General features: G+C 42.7%; 1 protein-coding gene across 3 annotated transcripts in view; it reads right to left on the bottom strand.

The window, feature by feature from the left end:
• The window catches only part of LOC118388049 (cAMP-specific 3',5'-cyclic phosphodiesterase 4D-like), a 469,033-nt gene that overhangs the window by 416,228 nt on the left and 25,313 nt on the right, over positions 1 to 27,492 (bottom strand). For all 3 annotated transcript variants that reach the window (XR_008142771.1, XM_052525216.1, XM_052525217.1), the window contains exon 2: positions 11,265 to 11,350. Coding sequence is in view for 2 of the 3 variants with exons in the window: in XM_052525216.1 (XP_052381176.1) it covers positions 11,265 to 11,350 (86 nt within the window). In the remaining variant the exon portion in view is untranslated. The remainder of the gene's footprint in view (positions 1 to 11,264; positions 11,351 to 27,492) is intronic.

The raw sequence follows: 27,492 nt of genomic DNA, 5'->3' as shown, positions 1-27,492 counted from the left end.
GAAGGGCCTTGGTCAGGGAGGTGACCAAGAACTCGATGGTAACTCTGACCTTGCTCCAAATCAAAACATATTGGTCACATACACGTGATTAGCAGATGTTATTGCAGGAGTAGCGAAATGCTTGTGCGTCCAGAGTTCCTCTGTGGAGATGGGAGAACCTTCCAGAACGACAACCATCTCTGCAGCACTCCACCAATCAGGCCTTTATGGTAAAGTGGCCAGACGGAAGCCACTACTTAGTAAAAAGCACATGGCAGCCCACTTGGAGTTTGCCAAAAGACACCTAAAGACTACCAGACCATGAGAAACAAGACTCTCTGCCTGATGAAACCGAGTTAATATGATTCATGGAAAAGGGGTGTCTCCATAATGACCCATTTAAATAGCCTACAACTGGTTAAAAAGTAGTCACGAAGTATGTGTGCTCTCTCTCTCCATGACTCAGCTGCCTCTGCTGCAACACTCTCAACCAGTGCTTTCAACACACACACACACACACACACACACACACACACACATATGCCTCCAGCCCTCCCCCTCTCCACTTCACTCACTCACAGCCTGCTCCTTGCCTGATAGTCAGCAGCAGATTCTCACAGTGAAATATATATACAGTACCCGTCAAACGTTTGGACATGCCAACTCATTTAAGGGTTTTTCTTTATTTTTACTATTTTCTACATTGTATAATAATAGGGAAGAAGTCAAATCTACGAAATAACAGATATGGAATCATGTAGTAACCAAAAAAGTGTAAAACAAACCAAAAAATATTTTAGATTTTAGATTCTTCAAAGAAGCCACCCTTTGCCTTGACGACAGGTTTGCACCAAAACACCTCTGGCAAAAATAGAAACATCTTATTTACCTCAGTATGCAGGACCTTTGCTATGAAACTCGAAATGTAGCTCAGGTGCATCCTGTTTCCACGGATCATCCTTGAGATGTTTTTACAACTTTATTGGAGTCCACCTGTGGTAAATTCAATTGATTGGAAAATTATTTGGAAAGGCCTGTCAGGACCCAGTTACGAACCCGGGTCTCCGGAGTGAGAAACAGTCACTTAACCAACTGAGCCATGAATAGTGAGCAGAACCCAGAAGATAAGGCAGACACAGCAGTACTTGAGAGGGTGTATTTAATGAAGTAAAAAGTGAAGTTCTTCAGGAAAACATGTAACTCCACAACCTCAAAATGAATCCTACAAGAACAAAGGTAATCCTCCAAGACAAAAAAGGTAAATCCACAAGGTGGAAGGTAAAGCACAAAAAGCCTCAAAAGATACTCAAAAAACAAACAAACAAGAACAAAAAACAGAATTCCACAAGAGAGTCCACCGGGAACAACAAGAGTTCTCAGAGTACTGGGGCTGGGTGCTAACATACAAACACAGAGCAAAGAACAGAGGAAAACAAAGGGTTTAAATACAATCAGGGGAAACGAGGCACAGGTGCAAATAATAATGGGGATCAAGGGAAAACAAAAGGTCAAAAGGCACAATGGGGGCATCTAGTGACCAAAAACCGGAACAACCCTGGCCAAATCCTGACAAGGCCTGTCTATATATGGTCCCACAGTTGACCGTACATGTCAAAGCAAAAACCAAACCATGAGGTCGAAGGAATTATCAGTAGAGCTCTGAGACAGGATTGTGTCGAGGCATAGACCCTGGGGAAAGGAACCAAACATTTTTTAAAGCATTGAAGGTCCCCAAGAACACAGTGGCCTCCATCAGTCTTAAATGTAAGAAGTTTGGAACCAACAAGACTCTTCCTAGAGTTTGGCCTTGCCAAACTGAGCAATCGGGGGAGAAGGGCCTTGGTCAGGGAGGTGGTCACTCTGAGTTCCTCTGTGGAGATGGGAGAGCCTTACAGAAGGGCAATCATCTCTGCAGCACGCTAGAATCAGTGTGACAATGTATTATATAAAATGTAACCAAGCGTGTGATTCATGGGCATCCTAAATGGCACCATACTCCCAATGTTGTGTCCTACGTCAAAAGGCATATGGTAACAATTTGAATGCAGCCGGGTTAGATTTAGCACAGCTTTGCTGTGGTCATAGGTAGGAAGTCCTAACTGAGTCCTAGCCGAGTCGTTTTGATACATTTTGCCTGTGAAAGTGATGAGGTAGCTGTGATGTTATTTGAATTTTAGCATGACTTAAATTAGAATGTCTCTCAGCCAATCAAAGATGCATGACCAGAACTAAGCGTTTCATTAAAAGTATTTCAGCACACAACACACATGACTTATTTTGAGTGTATTTTATCACCTGTATGATGTTGATGTCTCTCTGAAGTTAGACCTCCATGGCAGACATTTAAACCCTACTGCTCCTGCTTCCAATTCTGCCTCAAGATTTGGGGGTTCACTTGTGATAGATGATTTGGGAGATTTAGCTGTTCTAAGCCAGCTCTCTGCAGGTCATTCACTAGGTCCCCCCGTGTGGTTCTGGGATTTTTGTGATCATTGCGTGGAGCCCCAGATCGAGGGAGATTATCAGTGGTCTTGTATGTCTTCCATTTCCTAATAATTGCTCCCACAGTTGATTTCTTCAAACCAAGCTGCTTACCTATTGCAGATTCAGTCTTCCCAGCCTGGTGCAGGTCTACAATTTTGTTTCTGGTGTCCTTTGACAGCTCTTTGGTCTTGGCCATAGTGGAGTTTGGAGTGTGACTGTATCACGGACTACAAGAGGAAACCCAGCCCAGTCACGGACCAGGATGTCTTGCGAGCAGGCAGACTAAATAACTTTTTTGCCCGCTTTGAGTACAATACAGTGCCACTGACACGGCCTGCAACGAAAACATGCGGTCTCTCCTTCACTGCAGCCGAGGTGAGTAAGACATTTAAACGTGTTAACCCTCGCAAGGCTGCAGGCCCAGACGGCATCCCCAGCCGCGCCCTCAGAGCATGCGCAGACCAGCTGGCCGGTGTGTTTACGGACATATTCAATCAATCCCTATACCAGTCTGCTGTTCCCACATGCTTCAAGAGGGCCACCATTGTTCCTGTTCCCAAGAAAGCTAAGGTAACTGAGCTAAACGACTACCGCCCCGTAGCACTCACTTCCGTCATCATGAAGTGCTTTGAGAGACTAGTCAAGGACCATATCACCTCCACCCTACCTGACACCCTAGACCCACTCCAATTTGCTTACCGCCCAAATAGGTCCACAGACGATGCAATCTCAACCACACTGCACACTGCCCTAACCCACCTGGACAAGAGGAATACCTATGTGAGAATGCTGTTCATCGACTACAGCTCGGCATTCAACACCATAGTACCCTCCAAGCTCGTCATCAAGCTCGAGACCCTGGGTCTCGACCCCGCCCTGTGCAACTTGGTACTGGACTTCCTGACGGGCCGCCCCCAGGTGGTGAGGGTAGGCAACAACATCTCCTCCCCGCTGATCCTCAACACGGGGGCCCCACAAGGGTGCGTTCTGAGCCCTCTCCTGTACTCCCTGTTCACCCACGACTGCGTGGCCACGCACGCCTCCAACTCAATCATCAAGTTTGCGGACGACACAACAGTGGTAGGCTTGATTACCAACAACGACGAGACGGCCTACAGGGAGGAGGTGAGGGCCCTCGGAGTGTGGTGTCAGGAAAATAACTTCACACTCAACGTCAACAAAACTAAGGAGATGATTGTGGACTTCAGGAAACAGCAGAGGGAACACCCCCCTATCCACATCGATGGAACAGTAGTGGAGAGGGTAGCAAGTTTTAAGTTCCTCGGCATACACATCACAGACAAACTGAATTGGTCCACTCACACTGACAGCGTCGTGAAGAAGGCGCAGCAGCGCCTCTTCAACCTCAGGAGGCTGAAGAAATTCGGCTTGTCACCAAAAGCACTCACAAACTTCTACAGATGCACAATCGAGAGCATCCTGGCGGGCTGTATCACCGCCTGGTACGGCAACTGCTCCGCCCTCAACCGTAAGGCTCTCCAGAGGGTAGTGAGGTCTGCACAACGCATCACCGGGGCAAACTACCTGCCCTCCAGGACACCTACACCACCCGATGTTACAGGAAGGCCATAAAGATCATCAAGGACATCAACCACCCGAGCCACTGCCTGTTCACCCCGCTATCATCCAGAAGGCGAGGTCAGTACAGGTGCATCAAAGCTGGGACCGAGAGACTGAAAAACAGCTTCTATCTCAAGGCCATCAGACTGTTAAACAGCCACCACTAACATTGAGTGGCTGCTGCCAACACACTGACACTGACACTGACTCAACTCCAGCCACTGTAATAATGGGAATTGATGGGAAATGATGTAAATATATCACTAGCCACTTTAAACAATGCTACCTTATATAATGTTACTTACCCTACATTATTCATCTCATATGCATACGTATATACTGTACTCTATATCATCCACTGCATCCTTATGTAATACATGTATCACTAGCCACTTTAACTATGCCACTTTGTTTACATACTCATCTCATATGTATATACTGTACTCGATACCATCTACTGTATCTTGCCTATGTTGCTCTGTACCATCACTCATTCATATATCCTTATGTACATATTCTTTATCCCCTTACACTGTGTATAAGACAGTAGTTTTGGAATTGTTAGTTAGATTACTTGTTGGTTATTACTGCATTGTCGGAACTAGAAGCACAAGCATTTCGCTACACTCGCATTAACATCTGCTAACCATGTGTATGTGACAAATAACATTAGATTTGGATTTGCTTTGGATGATTTGATTTATTAGCATAATCACACCCTTTTAGTATGTCATACATTTGATGATTCCATTCATAACTTGAGGAATCTAAATCCAAAGTGTCACTTGGTGTTAGTCAATTTAAATGAAGAGAAATACCATTGTGAGCAAAATGATTAATCATATCACTTGATTGATGACCTTAGATTTTAGCGTTACTGCATTCCATTTCAGAAGATCTATTTAAAATGTCTGGTATAATGGTATTATTGCTTCTACTGATGGTACCATAATGACTGTTATTATAATAGTAAATCAACCGTTTTAGTTGATTCAGAATGGAAAGAGGTACCCAAATACATTTAAATTAAATAAAAAACTAGAAAAAAATTAATTTACATTTTTTCATGGAAGTTAATTTTTTACAAAATTCATCAAAATGCAATGCTCAAATGCCACCGTAGTTGAAGAATGACCCAATGGCATTGCTAAATTCCTGAATAAGGTTCACTCTTCTAATTTAATACACAGAGAGAGCTTGGGGGCATTTCAGTTTTAAGTAGGGAATTGTTGGGTCTCTCTGTCAGCAAAGTGCTGCACTGGTTTCATTGCTGGATAAATATAGTAATGAACCCTGGGTCAAATAGAATCGTGATGGAGCCAGGGCGAACACATTAGTCATGGCCACTGAAAAAGCGCCCTAATTAAAATCACTACTCAACCTCAAACTCCAAACCATAAGTAATATTACATAGTACATAACTTTGGGGGGGGCTCTTCAAAATGGTAATTTACAATGCAAGGCACAGTATCATGGAAACAAGTGAAAATAAATACAATTGCACAAAAACAAGCCTGTTACTGAAATGGAAAGAGACTGAGAGACACAGATAGATTTTGAAAGATGCAGGAAAATGTCCTCCGAGAAGCCATACTCATGTGAGTTAGTCTCCTTCCCCTGGTAGGGGTGTGTGATGATGCACAACTCACCCTGACCCTCAGTAGATTGAAACTGAACAAAAACAATGGCCTTGTGTCTCTGCTGCAAATGAGATCATGTGCATGTGTGGAATGCAACACATTTCCCAATTACAGTCGCTGGATGGAGGTGGTGAGAAACACACAAGGTACGTTCACTTGAAGCTCCTAATGTAAGCAGCATTGCTTGCTATACAAGGTCTGTGAGACTCATAGGGACAGATTCAATCAGACATATACAGCAGGAAACCTGCACTGTGGGAAAAATTGTTAAAATACAATCACTGAGCTCCAAAAATACACCCTGTCATTTAATCTTTGACATAACTAATTTATTTGCAAAACTGGTATCCTGTAGGTCACAATATATTTTTTGGTGTTGTTGTATTTAGCCAGATACTGTATGCATGCCCTCTATCATTAATTATGAATCAAAAGTCAAGTTGACTAAGAGGGGAACAAAGTCATTTCCAGCTCATTCATCAACCAATTCCCTGGATGATAACACTTCAATCATCAGTCTACATAACTGCCACACATAGTGAAAGGCTTAGTCATCTCCCTAGGGCTCCGAAATAAACCGTATTTACTTCCTCTCGCCCTCCATACCAAATGTGTGACACCTCGTATAACAATAACATTTGGAGAGATGTATTCTTTTAAATCACCGTTCCCCTGATTGTACAGTTGTACTTGTCACTTTGGAAAGAGGAGGAAAAGGGCTGGCCTAACTGGTTTGTGTGATTCCACTGCTTCACCTGAGGGCAAATGGTGGTGATACTTTAAGAAAGGAGGACGTGGTTCTTGTTGGGGCGTCCATTTTGTAATGACCCAGTGTTATAGCTTGGATCGTAATTGCGCTACAATTCCCAAACATAATTGTACAGTGTACTCATATTGATTTAACAACCAATTATTGGCTATAGAAACATCCTTCGCACTTTTACAGAACGAGCGATTGTGCTTGAATATAAATCAAATCAACCAAAAAAATGTCACATGCGCCGAATACAACAGGTGTAGAGTTTACCGTGAAATGCTTACTTACAAGCCATTTTAACCAACAATGCAGTTCAAGAAATAGAGTTAAGAAAATATTTACTAAATGGTTTGTTGTTATTAACATCCTTATCAGGATGCAATGTTTACACATGGCAAGCTTTTGAGAATGTGTTTACACTGGTGTCCCTTGGGTCGGCCGCACTGATTTTAGCAATTAGTCTGGAGCCAGTGAATTCGTTATGACTAGCCTGTTACACACTGAAAGATATTAAACAACAGATTATCTACAGGCTGAAGGAAAAACAACATCTCTTGTGTAAGAAATACAATGATGTCACTCTGTTCTAAGCATCCTTGTTGTTCTCATAACAATACTTATTTTAAATGACAATATTGTGTTGGCAATTGTTTGATGATGAGGGAATAATCATGTCATTTATAACCAGTCAAATGCACCCTAGCCCATATAACCAAACGATGCACCTGCTCCACTATGTGTGTTTATCGTCAGTAAGAGCCAGCAAGCTCTCCCTAATTGTTGCTTCCAGCTAGGTGGTATTTATTGGAGCTTGGAAGTGGGTCATTGGTGGGTGCTTACTTATATGGCTGCATTTACACAGGCAGCCAAATTCTGATATTTTCTCAACTAATTGGCCTTTCGACCAAATCACATCAGATCTTTTCACCTTCGATCTTTTTCAGGTTTGTAAAAATACCAATTAATGGGTAGAAAAACAAAACAGAAATGCAGCCTGTTTGTCGTATTTCACTATGTATAAGTTGTTTCTTACAGTTGGGGGTGAAATGTCAGAAAGTGTTTTATATATATATATATTGGAGGGGATATTTTGCAAATAGATATGTTGCACTGCTAATTGTGTGTGTGTGTGTGTGTGTGTGTGTGTGTGTGTGTGTGTGTGTGTGTGTGTGTGTGTGTGTGTGTGTGTGTGTGTGTGTGTGTGTGTGTGTGTGTGTGTGTGTGTGTGTGTGTGTGTGTGTGTGTGTGTGTGTGTGTGTGTCGTCATTATCAACGATAATGGACAGCCAAGATGGTGTGTGTGTGCAAATGTGTATACAGTACACTTCCTGCTTTGTGGCACTTCAGCAGATGTCTGCTGTGATTCGCTGGGTCTCGTCCAATTACACAGTCTGTACCGCCAGCCTTCCCAGACACTTCCCATTGAGCTGACTGTCACACCGACACTTCAAATCACCCCAGCAGTGACACATGCACCCCCACACACACACACACACACACACACACACACACACACACACACACACACACACACACACACACACACACCATATTCTTATTCCATTCACTCATTTCAACATTGACACATACAGGGCCTCCCGAGTGGCACAGCATCGCAGTGCTTGAGGATTCACTACAGACCCGGGTTCGATTTCAGGCTGTGTAGCAGCCAACCGGGAGACCCATGAGGCGGCGCACAACTGGCCCAGCATCGTCCGGGTTAGGGGAGGGTTTGGCTGGCCGGGATGTCTATGTCCCATCACGCTCTAGCGGCTCCTTGCACCGGGCCGGGCGCATGTACGCTGACTTTGGTCGCCAGTTGTACAGTGTTTCCTCCGACACATTGGTGCAGTTGGCTTCCAGGTTAAGTGAGCAGTGTGTCAAGAAGCAGTGCGGCTTGGCAGGGTTGTGTTTCGGAGGACGATTGGCTCTCGTTCTTCGCCTCTTTAGAGTCCATACGGGAGTTGCACTGAGTTGCACTGAACAAAAATGATATAGGCCATCATAGTGCATTTGACTGGTTATAGATTACATTATTATTGTAAAAGCAACATGGTTTAAATTCATCCATAAGGAATGGGACATGCCACATACTATTTGCTGAAGGTCTTTCATTCATTGATGATTGACTATATTTACAGGGATTCACCACCCCCTTTCTTGTAAAGAATAAAGACTTTATAGAGCACTTTGTTTGATATTTTGGGATATTTATCCAGTAGATCACTTATAAGCAGTCATCAAGGACATAAGAGAAAACAATAACATTTGTGAGTATTGAGACACAGCCAGTTACAGTATAAAGAGAAAACAAGCATTTGTTAGTATTGAGACACAGCCAGTTACAGTATAAAGAGAAAACAAACATTTGTGAGTATTGAGACACAGCCATTTACAGTATAAAGAGAAAACAAACATTTGTGAGTATTGAGACACAGCCATTTACAGTATAAAGAGAAAACAAACATTTGTGAGTATTGAGACACAGCCATTTACAGTATATAAATCCCACCACTAGACTAATGGAAGGTAGTTAAGATGCTTTCTTTCATAACGATGTTCATGAAGCCCTTTTATCACCCTGTTCTCCTTGCTTATTTCATCACAACCAATAGGGATATTCATGTCTAATCTGCAGTTCATTTAATTAGATTCTCCATCTTCTTGATCTGATCTAATCAAACAAACGTCCCTCTATCCTACATTCCAGCAGCACAGAGCACCTGGTGCATGTGTGCATGTGAGTGTGTACTTGCCGTCCATCAGTGGCACAGAACACTGGGAGGCAGTGTGATATTGTTGTGAGGTCAGGTAATGTGAGGTGGGTGTGGGAGAGGAGGCATGGATATTATATTGACAGGCGGACTCTGAGCAACATGCTCTCACAGTGTAAAAACTGTCAGGAGCATTTCCCTTCGGCTTTATGAAAACAAATACACTCAGTGCCCTTTTCATTTGAGCATGCAGCAATGTCTGGAAAGAGGTAATGGGCAGTAGCTTAGAGAACAGTACTAGTGAGGAAACGGCCTTCAGTATTCAAAATATTCAATCAAAACTGGTATCCGGGCATTCCTAGAGCTTGGCTAAACCAACACTGTGCACAGTTACTAGAGTCTAGGTTAGAAATTAATATGTTAACATTGTGTAAATCAAATAATCAGAACACTATCAATACAACCAGTCTAACAGCACCATATTAATCCTTGATACTGGTTTTGATTGAATATAGCCTTTTTAAAAGCCAGCAATTAATGCACTGCAAAGCAATCGATTTTCCAATGCAATTACCAGCAAACGGGTCACCAAGCATGACCCTGTGGTTCCCTAAGAATGCTTGACTTTGAGATTCGCCACAGAACTTGACACGTAGAATGACATACCATTCTCTACCACCCCTGCTTTTCCCAGGACATAAAGACATTTGTGGATATCTTAATTGCTGAGCACTTTATGCGGTCGCATTTCGAAGTGTATGCATAGCCTTTGCTCTGGGTGCCTTTTGCCCTCATTTTGTGTTGCATTCAAAATAAACAGTGACGGGAAACGTCCTGGGTGAGGCAGTTCTGGACTGACGGTGGATTGAACGGGAACAGACCTAGTGAGGGGACTATGGCTGCATTAACACAGGCAGCCTGATTCTGATATTTATTTCTTTTGACCAATCAGATTAGCTCTGAAAAAAAGTTCTGATGTGAAAATATCTGATGTGATTGGTCAAAAGACCAATTAGTGGAAGAAAAAAATTGGGCTTCCTGTCTAAACACAGTCTTATAGTGTGACACTTGTGCCCCCTATCACATGTTGGCTCTGGGAGAGTTTGAGAATCAGAGACAAACATGCTGGCGGGAGTTTAGCAGACTGTTTACCTCTGACCTTCAAGCCTCTGAGTCATACCTCAGCCATTTTACACTCTCTCTCTCTCTCTCTCTCTCTCTCTCTCTCTCTCTCTCTCTCTCTCTCTCTCTCTCTCTCTCTCTCTCTCTCTCTCCATCTCCTCTCCATCTCCCTCTCTCTCTCTCTCTCTCTCTCTCTCTCTCTCTCTCTCTCTCTCCCTCTCCCTCTATCTATCTATCTCTCTCTCTCAGTGCAATAAACAGCTCTTCCACTCATTAGATGAGGGGGTGAAATAGCTTTGTATGGATTAATGAATAGGTGTTCTTAAAGAACTGTGCTGTCTGCAACCTCTGAATAGATCCAGAACTGTTGGATGGCTGAGCTTTTCTCTATCTGGTCATAAGGATGGAATTAGATCAATAAAGCAATAGTACTGAATTTGGTAAAAGGGCTTTTATGTACTCTGCGCCATCGTCTTGGAACACCTTACAAAATATTTTTAAACTGGAAGAACTTGTCCCGATTTGTGTTTTTAAATCACTGATGAATGATTTTGATTTTGAGGCTGATTCCCTGACCTGTCAATGTTTTTAATTCACTGTTTTATACTCTTGTGAATTCAATGGTTTTTACTAGATTACTTGTAGTTTTTCATGACGTCTGTCTGTAATTTTTTTGTAATGACTTGGTGCTGCCTATCTTGGCCAGGGCACTCTTGAAAAAGAGATTTTAATCTCAATAAGCCCTTCCTGGTTAAATAAAGGTTAAATAAACATAAATAAATACAATAAAATAGAGTTCAGACATCTTTGTTTGAGTTTTACAATGTGAATTGGCACCAAAAGTTTAAGACAATTAGATTCTAGCAAGCCTTCAAATTCAAATGCTATTGTCATAGAATGTTTGGGGGACAACCTTAGGATGATAGTTGAAATGGATGAACTGAGGGAAAAACACACAGCAGTATAGAGATACTAAAATGGACTTACACTCTCTCTTCTGTCCTCTCTGAAATTGTCATTCTTTAGCATCCTGGGTACTGCTCCCACTCCCGCTGTCCAAAGCCGCCAGAACCCTGGAGAACGAGAGGAGAGAGTGGAGGCAGATGAACACAACAGCATCTCTTCCTGGTGTTTATTGTTGTATTGTATTCATTAGGTTTCTATTTAATTACTTGTACATAGCATAAAAGTAAAACAACAGGGGGGTGAGGTTCTCCTCAACCTTACAAAATAATCATTACAACAATTCAATTAACACGACGACAAGAGGAGACAAACAGAAAAAAAACTATCTATTTGCTCTATTTTTATGTCTGAGATGCCCCTGGCCCCTGAGCAGTAGCCTACACTGGTCTAGGATATGTTTTATGTCTGAGTTGCCCCTGGTCCCTGAGCAGTAGCCTACACTGGTCTAGGGTATGTTTTATGTCTGAGTTGCCCCTGGTCCCTGAGCAGTAGCCTACACTGGTCTAGGATATGTTTTATGTCTGAGTTGCCCCTGGTCCCTGAGCAGTAGCCTACACTGGTCTAGGATATGTTTTATGTCTGAGTTGCCCCTGGTCCCTGAGCAGTAGCCTACACTGGTCTAGGATATGTTTTATGTCTGAGTTGCCCCTGGCCCCTGAGCAGTAGCCTACACTGGTCTAGGATATGTTTTATGTCTGAGTTGCCCCTGGTCCCTGAGCAGTAGCCTACACTGGTCTAGGATATGTTTTATGTCTGAGTTGCCCTGGCCCCTGAGCAGTAGCCTACACTGGTCTAGGATATGTTTTATGTCTGAGTTGCCCCTGGTCCCTGAGCAGTAGCCTACACTGGTCTAGGATATGTTTTATGTCTGAGTTGCCCCTGGTCCCTGAGCAGTAGCCTACACTGGTCTAGGATATGTTTTATGTCTGAGTTGCCCCTGGCCCCTGAGCAGTAGCCTACACTGGTCTAGGATATGTTTTATGTCTGAGTTGCCCCTGGTCCCTGAGCAGTAGCCTACACTGGTCTAGGATATGTTTTATGTCTGAGTTGCCCCTGGCCCCTGAGCAGTAGCCTACACTGGTCTAGGATATGTTTTATGTCTGAGTTGCCCCTGGTCCCTGAGCAGTAGCCTACACTGGTCTAGGATATGTTTTATGTCTGAGTTGCCCCTGGCCCCTGAGCAGTAGCCTACACTGGTCTAGGATATGTTTTATGTCTGAGTTGCCCCTGGCCCCTGAGCAGTAGCCTACACTGGTCTAGGATATGTTTTATGTCTGAGTTGCCCCTGGTCCCTGAGCAGTAGCCTACACTGGTCTAGGATATGTTTTATGTCTGAGTTGCCCCTGGTCCCTGAGCAGTAGCCTACACTGGTCTAGGATATGTTTTATGTCTGAGTTGCCCCTGGTCCCTGAGCAGTAGCCTACACTGGTCTAGGATATGTTTTATGTCTGAGTTGCCCCTGGTCCCTGAGCAGTAGCCTACACTGGTCTAGGATATGTTTTATGTCTGAGTTGCCCCTGGTCCCTGAGCAGTAGCCTACACTGGTCTAGGATATGTTTTATGTCTGAGTTGCCCCTGGCCCCTGAGCAGTAGCCTACACTGGTCTAGGATATGTTTTATGTCTGAGTTGCCCCTGGTCCCTGAGCAGTAGCCTACACTGGTCTAGGATATGTTTTATGTCTGAGTTGCCCCTAGTCCCTGAGCAGTAGCCTACACTGGTCTAGGATATGTTTTATGTCTGAGTTGCCCCTGGCCCCTGAGCAGTAGCCTACACTGGTCTAGGATATGTTTTATGTCTGAGTTGCCCCTGGTCCCTGAGCAGTAGCCTACACTGGTCTAGGATATGTTTTATGTCTGAGTTGCCCCTGGCCCCTGAGCAGTAGCCTACACTGGTCTAGGATATGTTTTATGTCTGAGTTGCCCCTGGTCCCTGAGCAGTAGCCTACACTGGTCTAGGATATGTTTTATGTCTGAGTTGCCCCTGGCCCCTGAGCAGTAGCCTACACTGGTCTAGGATATGTTTTATGTCTGAGTTGCCCCTGGCCCCTGAGCAGTAGCCTACACTGGTCTAGGATATGTTTTATGTCTGAGTTGCCCCTGGTCCCTGAGCAGTAGCCTACACTGGTCTAGGATATGTTTTATGTCTGAGTTGCCCCTGGTCCCTGAGCAGTAGCCTACACTGGTCTAGGATATGTTTTATGTCTGAGTTGCCCCTGGTCCCTGAGCAGTAGCCTACACTGGTCTAGGATATGTTTTATGTCTGAGTTGCCCCTGGTCCCTGAGCAGTAGCCTACACTGGTCTAGGATATGTTTTATGTCTGAGTTGCCCCTGGTCCCTGAGCAGTAGCCTACACTGGTCTAGGATATGTTTTATGTCTGAGTTGCCCCTGGCCCCTGAGCAGTAGCCTACACTGGTCTAGGATATGTTTTATGTCTGAGTTGCCCCTGGTCCCTGAGCAGTAGCCTACACTGGTCTAGGATATGTTTTATGTCTGAGTTGCCCCTGGTCCCTGAGCAGTAGCCTACACTGGTCTAGGATATGTTTTATGTCTGAGTTGCCCCTGGTCCCTGAGCAGTAGCCTACACTGGTCTAGGATATGTTTTATGTCTGAGTTGCCCCTGGTCCCTGAGCAGTAGCCTACACTGGTCTAGGATATGTTTTATGTCATTATCTCCAATAATGCTTCAAATGAAGACAAACCAAAAGGATAGCTGAAAGGGCTTGGTCAACCTTTCCTTTGCCATCTGTTTACTCCGTGGGCTTTATAAGTCACGTGTCGGCTGAGGTACTTCAACTTGTCGCATACGTTGGGCTGAATTTCTACGAACTGAGTAGAGAACATTTCAGGCTAGTCGTTTGGATTCCGGCCTGTCCTGATTTTATATTCTACTTGATTTACACTGACTACACACAACATTAGGCTCCTTCCATGACACAGACTGACCAGGTGAATCCAGGTGAAAGTTATGATCCCTTCTTGATGTCACGTGTTAAATCCACTTCAATCAGTGTAGATGAAGGAGAGGAGACGGGTTAAAGAAGGATTTTTAAGCCTTGAAACAATTGAGACATGGGTTGTGTATGTGTGTCGTTCAGGGAATGGGCAAGACAACATATTGACGGGGTATGGTAGTAGGTGCCAGGTGCACCGGTTTGAGTGTGTCAAGAACTGCAACGCTGCTGGGTTTTTCATGCTCAACAGTTTTCCGTGTGCATCAAGAATGTTCCACCATCCAAAGGACATCCAGCCAACTTGACACAACCGTGGGAAGCATTGGAGGCAACATGGGCCAGCATCCCTGTGGAACGTTTTAGACACCTTGTAGAGTCCATGACTCAACGAATTGAGGCGGTTCTGAGGGCAAAAGGGGGTGTAAACTCAATATTAGGAAGATGTACTTAATGTTGTGTTCACTCAGTGTATGTTGGCCTGCCTTTTCCTTCAGTTCATAGCCCATGGCCATGTGGCTTTGCCACGACAGGCACTTTTGGAATTTCTTCTTTTTAAAAAGTATGTTTTTCTTGAAAAAATAAATATATCAACAGAAATACCTTTCTCTGTTTTTTCAGGAACCATAAATTGGTATTGGCTGTATACTTATTCAACAAGACTTGGATTTGAATCCGTTTCTACTTGGATTTTAACCCATTTTCTACTTGGATTTTAACCTGTTTTCCGAAAACACCTTCTGGAGATTACCATCACATCATTAAACATTACATTTGAGTTTATAACTGAATGACAAGCACAATAAGGTTTGGCATTATTTGTCTTATCTGTCTATAAGATTTGATACTTTGAACCAATAGATGTATGCTTAGTGTTAGTTTTGCCTGCCAGTCATCTCTATTTTTGGCAGGCTACATTATAAATTAAACACTCATTTTAGCTTGCCCTGTATACCGCAACCTTTCTCACACCATCCACTCTCTCACAAACTCCACAGGTGCGTTGCATGGCTAAATGTGCTGACGGACGTTGATTGCCAATGCCACCACCACCTCCACATAACCGCCTCCATCCAGAGCTGAGTCCCTAACGCTCCTCCTGCCAAACTAGTGTGTCCTCAGTTGGGTAGCTCTCTAAGCCTTTCCCCCAGGCACTCTCCAGGACGGTACCTGCCAGAGTAAACAAAAATGCCCATCATGAGCAGACACAGACCTATTAACTACTGGGATGAGCTTCTGGAGCTTTCCTACAGCTCTCTAGGTCTTATTTACTTCTGGTGCTTTCCTACAGCTCTCGAGGTCTTATTTACTTCTGGTGCCATCCTACAGCTCTCTAGGTCTTATTTACTTCTGGTGCTTTCCTACAGCTCTCTAGGTCTTATTTACTTCTGGTGCTTTCCTACAGCTCTCTAGGTCTTATTTACTTCTGGTGCTTTCCTACAGCTCTCTAGGTCTTATTTACTTCTGGTGCTTTCCTACAGCTCTCTAGGTCTTATTTACTTCTGGAGCTTTCCTACAGCTCTCTAGGTCTTATTTACTTCTGGTAGTTTCCTACAGCTCTCTAGGTCTTATTTACTTCTGGTGCTTTCCTACAGCTCTCTAGGTCTTATTTACTTCTGGTGCTTTCCTACAGCTCTCTAGGTCTTATTTACTTCTGGTGCCATCCTACAGCTCTCTAGGTCTTATTTACTTCTGGTGCTTTCCTACAGCTCTCTAGGTCTTATTTACTTCTGGTGCTTTCCTACAGCTCTCTAGGTCTTATTTACTTCTGGTGCTTTCCTACAGCTCTCTAGGTCTTATTTACTCCCAGGCAGTGAAGGCTAGGGTATAATTGCCATTGAATGGATATTGTTTTTTGGCTTCTAAAGCATATTTAGTTTGAGTCTAGCCTCCTGATTAGCTAAAATAGAGCTATATTTGATTGAACAATAGATGGATTAAATTTGTGTTGCAAACTCAAATATTGTTGGAAGAGTTTTTGTGGTCTGGCAATTCCATTTGATGGGACATACAGATCGTTATTCATTCCGATGCTGTCGACTTCCATAAAGGAGATTAATGTCAAATAATGTACGAGTATAATTCATATTTTATTGGATTATAGTCATTAACATTTGCATAGATAGATAGACAACGGTTAATTGGAGATGGTGAATCATATGCAACATGACACGTTTCTCATGGTGAATCATATGCAACATGACACGTTTCCTATGGTGAATCATATGCAACATGACACGTTTCCTATGGTGAATCATATGCAACATGACACGTTTCTCATGGTGAATCATATGCAACATGACACGTTTCCTATGGTGAATCATATGCAACATGACACGTTTCTCATGGTGAATCATATGCAACATGACACGTTTCCTATGGTGAATCATATGCAACATGACACGTTTCCTATGGTGAATCATATGCAACATGACACGTTTCCTATGGTGAATCATATGCAACATGACACGTTTCCTATGGTGAATCATATGCAACATGACATGTTTCCTATGGTGAATCATATGCAACATGACACGTTTCTCATGGTGAATCATATGCAACATGACATGTTTCTTATGGTGAATCATATGCAACATGACACGTTTCCTATGGTGAATCATATGCAACATGACACGTTTCCTATGGTGAATCATATGCAACATGACACGTTTCCTATGGTGAATCATATGCAACATGACACGTTTCCTATGGTGAATCATATGCAACATGACACGTTTCCTATGGTGAATCATATGCAACATGACACGTTTCCTATGGTGAATCATATGCAACATGACACGTTTCTCATGGTGAATCATATGCAACATGACATGTTTCTCATGGTGAATCATATGCAACATGACACGTTTCCCATGGTGAATCATATGCAACATGACACGTTTCCTATGGTGAATCATATGCAACATGACACGTTTCCTATGGTGAATCATATGCAACATGACATGTTTCCTATGGTGAATCATATGCAACATGACACGTTTCTCATGGTGAATCATATGCAACATGACATGTTTACTATGGTGAATCATATGCAACATGACACGTTTCTCATGCTGAATCATATGCAACATGAGATGTTGTTTCTCATGGTGAATCATATGCAACATGACACGTTTCTCATGGTGAATCATATGCAACATGAGATGTTGTTTCTCATGGTGAATCATATGCAACATGACACGTTTCTCATGGTGAATCATATGCAACATGAGATGTTGTTTCTCATGGTGAATCATATGCAACATGACACGTTTCCTATGGTGAATCATATGCAACATGACACGTTTCTCATGCTGAATCATATGCAACATGACACGTTGTTTCTCATGGTGAATCATATGCAACATGACACGTTTCTCATGCTGAATCATATGCAACATGACACGTTGTTTCTCATGGTGAATCATATGCAACATGACACGTTTCTCATGGTGAATCATATGCAACATGACACGTTTCTCATGGTGAATCATATGCAACATGACACGTTTCCTATGGTGAATCATATGCAACATGACACGTTTCTCATGGTGAATCATATGCAACATGACACGTTTCCTATGGTGAATCATATGCAACATGACACGTTTCTCATGGTGAATCATATGCAACATGACACGTTTCCTATGGTGAATCATATGCAACATGACACGTTTCTTATGGTGAATCATATGCAACATGAGATGTTGTTTCTCATGGTGAATCATATGCAACATGACACGTTTCTCATGGTGAATCATATGCAACATGACACGTTTCTCATGGTGAATCATATGCAACATGACACGTTTCCTATGGTGAATCATATGCAACATGACACGTTTCCTATGGTGAATCATATGCAACATGAGATGTTGTTTCTCATGGTGAATCATATGCAACATGACACGTTTCCTATGGTGAATCATATGCAACATGACACGTTTCCTATGGTGAATCATATGCAACATGACATGTTTCTTATGGTGAATCATATGCAACATGACACGTTTCCTATGGTGAATCATATGCAACATGACACGTTTCCTATGGTGAATCATATGCAACATGACACGTTTCCTATGGTGAATCATATGCAACATGACACGTTGTTTCTTATGGTGAATCATATGCAACATGACACGTTTCCTATGGTGAATCATATGCAACATGACACGTTTCCTATGGTGAATCATATGCAACATGACACGTTTCCTATGGTGAATCATATGCAACATGACACGTTTCCTATGGTGAATCATATGCAACATGACACGTTTCCTATGGTGAATCATATGCAACATGACACGTTTCTTATGGTGAATCATATGCAACATGACACGTTTCCTATGGTGAATCATATGCAACATGACACGTTTCCTATGGTGAATCATATGCAACATGACATGTTGTTTCTCATGGTGAATCATATGCAACATGACACGTTTCTCATGGTGAATCATATGCAACATGACACGTTTCCTATGGTGAATCATATGCAACATGAGATGTTGTTTCTTATGGTGAATCATATGCAACATGACACGTTTCCTATGGTGAACCATATGGAACATGACATGTTTCCTATGGTGAATCATATGCAACATGACACGTTTCCTATGGTGAATCATATGCAACATGACACGTTTCTCATGGTGAATCATATGCAACATGACACGTTTCTCATGCTGAATCATATGCAACATGACACGTTTCCTATGGTGAACCATATGCAACATGACACGTTTCCTATGGTGAATCATATGCAACATGAGATGTTGTTTCTTATGGTGAATCATATGCAACATGACACGTTTCCTATGGTGAATCATATGCAACATGACACGTTTCCTATGGTGAATCATATGCAACATGAGATGTTGTTTCTTATGGTGAATCATATGCAACATGACACGTTTCCTATGGTGAATCATATGCAACATGACACGTTTCCTATGGTGAATCATATGCAACATGAGATGTTGTTTCTTATGGTGAATCATATGCAACATGACACGTTTCCTATGGTGAATCATATGCAACATGACATGTTTCCTATGGTGAATCATATGCAACATGAGATGTTGTTTCTTATGGTGAATCATATGCAACATGACACGTTTCCTATGGTGAATCATATGCAACATGACATGTTTCTTATGGTGAATCATATGCAACATGACACGTTTCTTATGGTGAATCATATGCAACATGACATGTTTCCTATGGTGAATCATATGCAACATGACACGTTTCTCATGCTGAATCATATGCAACATGACACGTTGTTTCTCATGGTGAATCATATGCAACATGACACGTTTCTCATGCTGAATCATATGCAACATGACACGTTGTTTCTCAGGGTGAATCATATGCAACATGACACGTTTCTCATGCTGAATCATATGCAACATGACACGTTGTTTCTCAGGGTGAATCATATGCAACATGACACGTTGTTTCTCATGGTGAATCATATGCAACATGACACGTTGTTTCTCAGGGTGAATCATATGCAACATGACACGTTGTTTCTCATGGTGAATCATATGCAACATGACACGTTGTTTCTCAGGGTGAATCATATGCAACATGACACGTTGTTTCTCAGGGTGAATCATATGCAACATGACACGTTGTTTCTCAGGGTGAATCATATGCAACATGACACGTTGTTTCTCAGGGTAAATCATATGCAACATGACACGTTGTTTCTCAGGGTGAATCATATGCAACATGACACGTTGTTTCTCATGGTGAATCATATGCAACATGACACGTTGTTTCTCAGGGTGAATCATATGCAACATGACACGTTGTTTCTCATGGTGAATCATATGCAACATGACACGTTTCTCATGCTGAATCATATGCAACATGACACGTTGTTTCTCAGGGTGAATCATATGCAACATGACACGTTTCTCATGCTGAATCATATGCAACATGACACGTTGTTTCTCAGGGTGAATCATATGCAACATGACACGTTGTTTCTCATGGTGAATCATATGCAACATGACACGTTGTTTCTCATGGTGAATCATATGCAACATGACACGTTGTTTCTCAGGGTGAATCATATGCAACATGACACGTTGTTTCTCAGGGTGAATCATATGCAACATGACACGTTGTTTCTCAGGGTGAATCATATGCAACATGACACGTTGTTTCTCAGGGTGAATCATATGCAACATGACACGTTGTTTCTCAGGGTGAATCATATGCAAGATGAGATGTTGTTTCTCATGGTGACTCATATGCAAGATGAGATGTTGTTTCTCATGGTGACTCATATGCAACATGACACGTTGTTTCTCAGGGTGAATCATATGCAACATGACACGTTGTTTCTCATGGTGACTCATATGCAACATGACACGTTGTTTCTCAGGGTGAATCATATGCAACATGACACGTTGTTTCTCAGGGTGAATCATATGCAACATGACACGTTTCTCATGCTGAATCATATGCAACATGACACGTTGTTTCTCAGGGTGAATCATATGCAACATGACACGTTGTTTCTCAGGGTGAATCATATGCAACATGACACGTTGTTTCTCAGGGTGAATCATATGCAACATGACACGTTGTTTCTCAGGGTGAATCATATGCAACATGACACGTTGTTTCTCAGGGTAAATCATATGCAACATGACACGTTGTTTCTCAGGGTGAATCATATGCAAGATGAGATGTTGTTTCTCATGGTGACTCATATGCAAGATGAGATGTTGTTTCTCATGGTGACTCATATGCAAGATGAGATGTTGTTTCTCATGGTGACTCATATGCAACATGACACGTTGTTTCTCATGGTGAATATGGCTTGTCTAAACGTCCATACGCTGAGTGAGAGAGAAGCCATGACTTCTCTGAGTGAGGGAGGGAGAAGCTACTACTTCTCGGAGGGAGGGAGGGAGGGAGGGAGGGAGGGAGGGAGGGAGGGGGGAGGGAGGGAGGGAGGGAGGGAGGGAGGGAGAGGAGAGCTCACTGGGCAAAAACTGGTTGAATCAATGTTGTTTCCACGTGATTTCAACACCCCAAATTTGATGACGTTGAATCAATGTGGAAAACTGATTCCTACGGGGATTTTGTCTTTTTTCACACAACTTTTAACTGAAATCCAATGACATTATGAATGTTTTTTTGGTTGATTGTAGGATGAATTCACATTACGCAACCCAATGTATATCAAAAATAGACGTTGAGCTGACGTCTGTGCCCAGTGGGAGGCTACTACTTCACTGAGTGAGGGAGGTGCATTTATCACAACACAGTGGCTTGTTCCCTCCCAATTTATATTTTCTTGATTCTCTCCTCACCTCCATCTCAAAATGTATTGGAAGACAAGTTGCAAGGGGAGGGTCCTTGGATCTTCTCCTCCCATGTAGCCACCGTGCTTCTACACCTGCATTGTTTGCTGTTTGGGGTTTTAGGCTGGGTTTCTGTACAGCACTTTGAGATATCAGCTGATATCGAAGGGCTATATAAATAAATTTGATTTGATTTGATGTGGTTTGAGAAGGAGAGGACGCTGCAAGTAATCAAGTAAAGATGAATGGAGGTATAGCCAGCTATAGGATGTGACCTAGCTAAAGGTCATGACCAATATGTGGTGACAAAGCCACTTAATGGGGTTTCCAGCACACTACAGTCCAGTGTGCACACACAGAGGTCGTACCACTACAGTCCAGTGTGCACACACAGAGGTCGTACCACTACAGTCCAGTGTGCACACACAGAGGTCGTACCACTACAGTTCAGTGTGCACACACAGAGGTCGTACCACTACAGTTCAGTGTGCACACACAGAGGTCGTACCACTACAGTCCAGTGTGCACACACAGAGGTCGTACCACTACAGTTCAGTGTGCACACACAGAGGTCGTACCACTACAGTTCAGTGTGCACAGCCAGAGGTCGTACCACTACAGTTCAGTGTGCACACACAGAGGTCGTACCACTACAGTTCAGTGTGCACACACAGAGGTCGTACCACTACAGTTCAGTGTGCACACACAGAGGTCGTACCACTACAGTTCAGTGTGCACACACAGAGGTCGTACCACTACAGTTCAGTGTGCACACACAGAGGTCGTACCACTACAGCAACAGATTGACTTGTATTCTCAGAGGGCAATACGAGGGGGAGTTGTACTGACGCTGTTGTTGCTACCACAATCCCATGCCCTTGAGAGTTCCAACCTTTAACTGCAGTGGGTTGAATCAGGGTCACACAGTGTTTCTTGGTAGTCTTAAACAAATCTACTTTGAAACAAAAGTATCAGTGGTGGAAAAAGTACTCAATTGTCGTACTTGAGTAAAAGTAAAGATACCTTAATAGAAAATGATTCAAGTAAAAGTGAAAGTCACCAAGTAAAATACTACTTGAGTGAAAGTTTAAAAGTATCTTGTTTTAAATGTACTTAAGTGTCAGTGGTGGGAAAGTACTCAATTATCATACTAAAGTAAAAGTAAAAGATATACATCAAATTCCTTATATATTAAGCAAACCAGACGGCACAATATTTTACATTTACGGACAGACAGAGGCATACTCCAATACTCCAATAATTTACAGATACAGTATTATGTTTAGTGAGTCCGCCAGATCAGAGGCAATAGGGATAACAACACATTATATTGATACGTGTGTGAATTTGGACCATATTGCTGTCCTGCCTGAGCGTTCAAAGTACTTTTGGGTGTCATGGAAAATGTATGGAGTAAAAAAATACATTATTTTCTTTAAGAATGTAGTGAAGTAAAAGTTGTCAAAAATACAGTAAAGTACAGATACCTAAAAAAAACGACTTAAGTAGTACTTTAAAGTATTTTTATTTAAGTAATTTACATCACTGAAAAGTATACACCTCACACACATGATTACAGGCTTAAAAAAAGACAACTGTACCAGATATAGAGTTGAAATGTGTTAAATTTTGAGTTTGCATCCCAATATTAAACGTATATATCACAGAAGACTGAAACATTTATATTTTTAGAGTTTGACATGGAAACACTAGATTTTTGACTGTTTAAAAAAAAAGTATTAATTATGAAATTATGAAAAACATTCCACCCATGAGGCCACTAGGTAATTTGACTACGGGAAATGACTACTAAACGGGCCTGGCTTGGTCACCAGCTAATAGAGCTGGTGACATAGAGGTTCTAAAGTATATAAAACATTTTTGTGGAACTCAGTTAAGTAACTACCAGATGTTTTGGACATGAAGTGTGAAAAGGCTATATAGTATACCAAAAATCCATATTGGGCTTTTACAATCATTGCATTTGTGCCACAAATGTTAAAAAGTAAGCGTTTGAAACAGTGGCCAGGGAAATAAAACCAAAGCATGGGCTGCTGTCATACCTAGTCCATAGACTGCTTACAGGGTAAGGAAACTAATGCAGTATGTCATTTTGTAATTTGGGTGAACGATCCTTCTAAAGTACCACAGAATTGCTCACAATAAATATTTTTCTTCTTTTTTTTTACCCCTTTTTCTCCCCAATTTCATGATATCCAATTGGTAGTTACAGTTTTGTCCCATCGCTGCAACTCCCGTATGGACTCAGGAGAGGCCAAGGTAGAGAGCCGTACATCCTCCAAAACATGACCCCTTCTTGACATATTGCTTGCTTAACCCGGAAGCCAGCCGCACCGGTGTGTCGGAGGAAACACCTTACAACTAGGAACCATGTCAGAGTGCATGTGCCCGGCCCGCCACAGGAGTTACTAGAGGGCAATGGGACGAGGACATCCGGCCGGCCAAACCCTCCCCTAACCCGGACGGCGATGGGCCAATTGTGCACCTCCTCATGGGTCTCCCTGTCGCGGCTGGCTGCGACACAGCCTGGGATCAAAACATGCTCTGTAGTGACATAGCTGGCACTGTGATGCAGTGCCTTAGACTGCTGCGCCACTCAAGAGGCCCACAATAAATTATTTTTAACACCAATCTGTTTCTGTAAACATCCTGTAGCACATCTGGGACTGAAACAATGGATTTCACACCAGGATCACAATGAAATATACAGACCATACACAGTATCACAGAGAGAGAACCAACAGGAGAGCGGAGGCTGCAGTCCCAATCCAATTCCAAGCTGTCAGGTAAGATTAGGATCAGAAGGGGTCCATCACTGGGTCTTCAGGTATAACAGTTCGCTTTCAATTATCATCTAGTTTAAATGAGTGTCTACCTGCTAATGGAAGTTCAGAAACATACCAGACAAAAAATGACAGAATAAAAAACGTACGTTCATTGTTAACTATTTATTAATCTTGATGTTATTTTGTATTTTGCAACATCATGACTGCCAACTAAACAATGCAAAATATATGTTCTAATAACCCAAGTAAAGCAAAAAAAGATATGTATTGGAAGTGTCACAGTGATAATGGTATGAGATAATGGTATGAGATAATGGTATAATGGTGAGGAAATCCAACTCAAATCTGTTTTGTACAATGCAATTGTATTGCCAATGCATTTCACCTAGACAAAGTTACAAGATAGGATGGTCACATTTTTAGGTAATATCTGGTCCTGGTTTCTATGGAAACAGATGCACCTTTGTCCTACTTTTTTACTCTGTGGGAGGAAGAATACAGTATGAACATTGATTGTCCTCTTTAGTTTGTTTTGATGGATGCTCTGCCTAAAAGTAATAGAGTTTGCACGGAGTCCTGCCTCGGTGGTCAATAAAGAGTCTAGGATGCTGTGCGCATTATATTCTGGGGGTGGTATTCCAAAGCAGAGGAAAGTTGAAATAGGATATTTGAATAGTGTGAGTGTGTGGTGATCCTATGTGGAAGATCCGCATTATAGCGCGCTTGACATTTTAAAGGTGATTTCCAATTGACCGAACATATGTATAAAATGGTGCTGGAGCAGAAGGCAGACGTTTTAAGTGCCCGCCAACCAATTGTGTTTTTTAGTTCGTTTATCTGCTTTGTTTGTAACTTCGTTTTTTACTATTTTGTACATAATGTTGCCACTACCGTCTCTTATGACCGAAAATAACTTCTAGACATCAAGACTGCAATTATTCACCACAGACTAGCGTATATCCTTTTTCGTCTTTCACGACTGACGAGCCCGAGGCGGAGGGTATATGGCTCCCTCGGGAACAGGCCCGAACCCAGTGATCTGCGTGAAGAGGAGGCGGAGAAAGAGAGGCCGGAGGGCGGGCTGCCTTCTGAGGAGTCGGAGGCGATTGAATAAACCCCCACTCCCCTCAATTCTGCTCACAAAAATGCAATATTTGGACAATAAAATGGACGAGTTATTGGGAAGATTAAACTACCAATGGGACATTAAAAACTGTAACATCTTATGCTTCACGGAGTCGTGGCTGAACGAAGGCAATATCAACCTACAGCTGGCTGGTTATACGATGTACCGGCAGGATAGAACAGCGGCGTCTGGTAAAACAGCTGTTGCACAATATCTAAGGAAGTCTCGAGCTATTGCATGATAAGCTGCAGACCACATTATCTACCGAGAGAGTTTTCTTTTATATTCTTTGTAGCTGTTTACATACCACCACAGTCAGAGGCTGGCACTAAGATAGCATGAAATGAGCTGTATTCCGCCATAAGCAAACAAGAAAACGTTCACCCAGAGGTGGCGCTCCTAGTAGCTGGGGACTTTAATGCAGGGAAACTTAAATCAGTTTTACCTCATTTCTGTCAACATGTTAAATGTGCAACCAGAGGGAAAATAACTCTGGACCACCTATACTCCACACACAGACATGCATACCAAGCTCTCCCTTACCCTCCATTTGGCAAACCTGACCATCATTCTATCTACCTGATTACTGCTTGCAAGCAGAAATTGAGCAGGAGGCACCCGTGACTAGATCGATAAAAAAGTGGTCAGATGAAGCAGATGCTAAACTGCAGGACTGTTTTTCTAGGACAGACTGGAATATGTTCCGGGATTCCTCCAATGGCATTGAGGAGTACACCACATCTGTCATTGGCTTCATCAATAAGTTCATCGATGACGCCGTCCCCACTGTGACCATATGTGCATACACCAACCAGAAGCCATGGATTACAGGCAGCATCCGCACTGAGCTAAAGGCTAGAGCTGCCACTTTCAATGAGCGGGAAGCCTGGAAGCTTGAAGCTTATAAGAAATCCCGTTAAGCCCTTCGACGAACCATCAAACAGGCAAAGCATCAATACAGAACTAAGATCGAATCGTGCTACATTGGCTCGATGCTCGTCAGACGTGGCAAGGCCTGCATACCATTACAAAGGGAAACACAGCCGAAAGCAGCCCATTGAAACGAGCCTACCGGACCAGCTAAACTACTTCTATGCTCACTTTGAGGCAAATAACACTGAAACATGCATGAGAGCACCAGCTTTCTGACTGTGAAGACTGTGTGAACACGCTCTCCACAGCCGATGTAACTAAGACCATTAGACAGGTCCACATTCAAGGCAGCAGGGCCAGACGGATTACCATGACGTGTACTGTGAGCATGCGCTGACCAACTAGCAAGCGTCTTCACTGACATTTTCAACCTCTCCCTGTCCGAGTCTGCAATATAACATGTTTTAAGCAGACCATCATAGTGCATGTGCCCAACAACACTAAGGTAACCTTCCTAAATGACTGCCAACCCGTAGCACTCACGTCTGTAGCCATGAAGTGATTTGAAAGTCTGGTCATGGCTCACATCAACACCATCGTCCCAGAAACCCAAGACCCACTCCAATTTGCATACCGCCCCAACAGATCCACAGATGACGCAATCTCTGTTGCACTCCACACTGTCCTTTCCCACCTGGACATAAGGAACACCTACTGTATGTGAGAATGTTGTTCATTGACTACAGCTCAGTGTTCAACACCATAGTGCCCTCAAAGCTCATCACTGAGCTAAGGACCCTGGGACTAAACACCTCCCTCTGCAAGTGGATCCTGGACTTCCTGACGGGCAAATCCCCAGGTAATAAGGGTAGGTAACTTCAAAATAGCTTCTACCCCCAAACCATAAGACTCCTGAACATTCATCAAATGGCTACCCAGACTACCCAGACTGAGTGCACGGAAAGAAGGGAGAAATTATAAGAATCTGCAATGTCCTTGTACTTGAAATGGCAAGAATGTATCTACTTCATTGTTTGTCTCTCTCTCTCTCTCTATTATCAAACTGTCTGTGCAATGGACAGCGGCTGCTTTCTGGAGTCCAAGAAGTAGGTTGGTGGACATGGTTAGAAATAGATTTGTTGTGATAAAGTTAAGTAACGTTGTT

The sequence above is a fragment of the Oncorhynchus keta genome, chromosome 9 (genome assembly GCF_023373465.1).
Source record: "Oncorhynchus keta strain PuntledgeMale-10-30-2019 chromosome 9, Oket_V2, whole genome shotgun sequence".
Lineage (NCBI taxonomy): Eukaryota > Metazoa > Chordata > Actinopteri > Salmoniformes > Salmonidae > Oncorhynchus > Oncorhynchus keta.
This window is presented reverse-complemented; position numbering and strand designations above follow the sequence as displayed.